The sequence below is a fragment of the Dinoponera quadriceps genome, unplaced genomic scaffold (genome assembly GCF_001313825.1).
Source record: "Dinoponera quadriceps isolate SergipeBrazil2010 unplaced genomic scaffold, ASM131382v1 scaffold690, whole genome shotgun sequence".
Classification (NCBI taxonomy): Eukaryota; Metazoa; Arthropoda; class Insecta; order Hymenoptera; family Formicidae; genus Dinoponera; species Dinoponera quadriceps.
In genome coordinates, this window is record NW_014555275.1 from 354731 (window position 1) to 356057 (window position 1327).

The following is a 1327-nucleotide window of genomic DNA, read 5'->3' on the forward strand; positions in this document are numbered from 1 at the left end:
GATTTGTTCGTAATTCCCTCTCGGATAAAGTTGATCGTCAACTAAAATTTAAATATAAATTCGAGTTTTTCCAAAAACTCCAAAGGATCTTCCGGGAACTTCAAAAGTTCTTTTATATCCTTATGACGACTTCGCAAACTTATTTAGTCCACAATTGAGTTTAAAAAATATCGCAAACGTTACATTTCATGGTCGTTATATTCGGTTTAAAAATCGAATATGTAACGTATATTGTAGCCAACTGCATGCTGTGCGTGTTTACATTTTTGAATATAAGCGAGCTAGTAACATACTAGAAATATTGCATTCTTTATGATGTATTTCTAGTAACTTGCTAGTTAGCATGCGGTTCAACGTGAAACAAGCATCGTATACCGTTAACGCCAGTCTTCCATTACATTTCTTTCGCTAATGCAGGATGAATTGTTCGAAACCTGAGTTGTGGAAAAACGCGGCAATTTTTGGCGGTCTTCGACTTTGTCATATCATTTATGCTAAATGACTTGGCCTGCTAAATGCAACTGCTTTCTGCGTTTTCTGTGACGAAATTTGATTAACATATTTACCAGAATGACAGAAAATGAAACAAAACAGGCCTGCTTGAAGTTTATAAAATGTCTTAAGGGTAAGTATAAGTATGCACTTACTGTTTTGGTTTACTCTTACATTGCGTGCAATCTTTTCAATATCTGTGCTTAAAATAAATCCATTGCATGACTATTTTATGTGAAGAAATTGAAGGAATAAATATCAGAAGTTTATCAATAGAGTAGTAAGTTTGCTAATGTTAATAGAATAGCAGGTTTGCTAATAAAATATCAATTACTGCAAAGTTATATTATTGTTCGTATATCCTTTGCATTCATAACTAACTATAAACATTTTTCAAGTATATATATTGAAAAATATATTATTTAAGAAACATATATTAAATGAATATGTGTTACATGCTATAGAGTATCTGATATACAATATATATATATTAACAGTCAATGTTTACATATCAAGAATTTTGCATTTTTTCCTTCTTCTTTTCTAGAAAAAAACACATTTCTCGAATTTGACACACATCTTAACATATTACAAGAAGAAGCTACCAAAAGAGGATTAGATGATGATGTGCTGAATTCTCTTGTAGATATTATTATAAATAAAAGTTTTCGTGAGTACATCATATAACGTGCATAATGAGATTTTAATATTATAAATTTTGGTAAATTCATGAGTGTTTTATAAATATAGGATTTTTAAAATTTTTATATATATTAGGTACTAGCCGACGGATATCTTTAATAAAATGTCTAATCCCAAGATATAAGCTACCTGA

General features: G+C 29.8%; 1 protein-coding gene across 1 annotated transcript in view; it reads left to right on the plus strand.

Moving 5' to 3' along the window:
• Nucleotides 1-363: 363 nt before the first annotated feature.
• LOC106743764 (centromere protein I-like) overlaps nt 364-1327 on the plus strand; it is a 6286-nt gene continuing 5322 nt past the window's right edge. The window contains exons 1-3 of the mRNA XM_014617958.1: nt 364-625; nt 1040-1162; nt 1270-1318. Of these exons, the coding sequence (XP_014473444.1) occupies nt 571-625; nt 1040-1162; nt 1270-1318 (227 nt within the window). The 5' untranslated portion in view covers nt 364-570. The remainder of the gene's footprint in view (nt 626-1039; nt 1163-1269; nt 1319-1327) is intronic.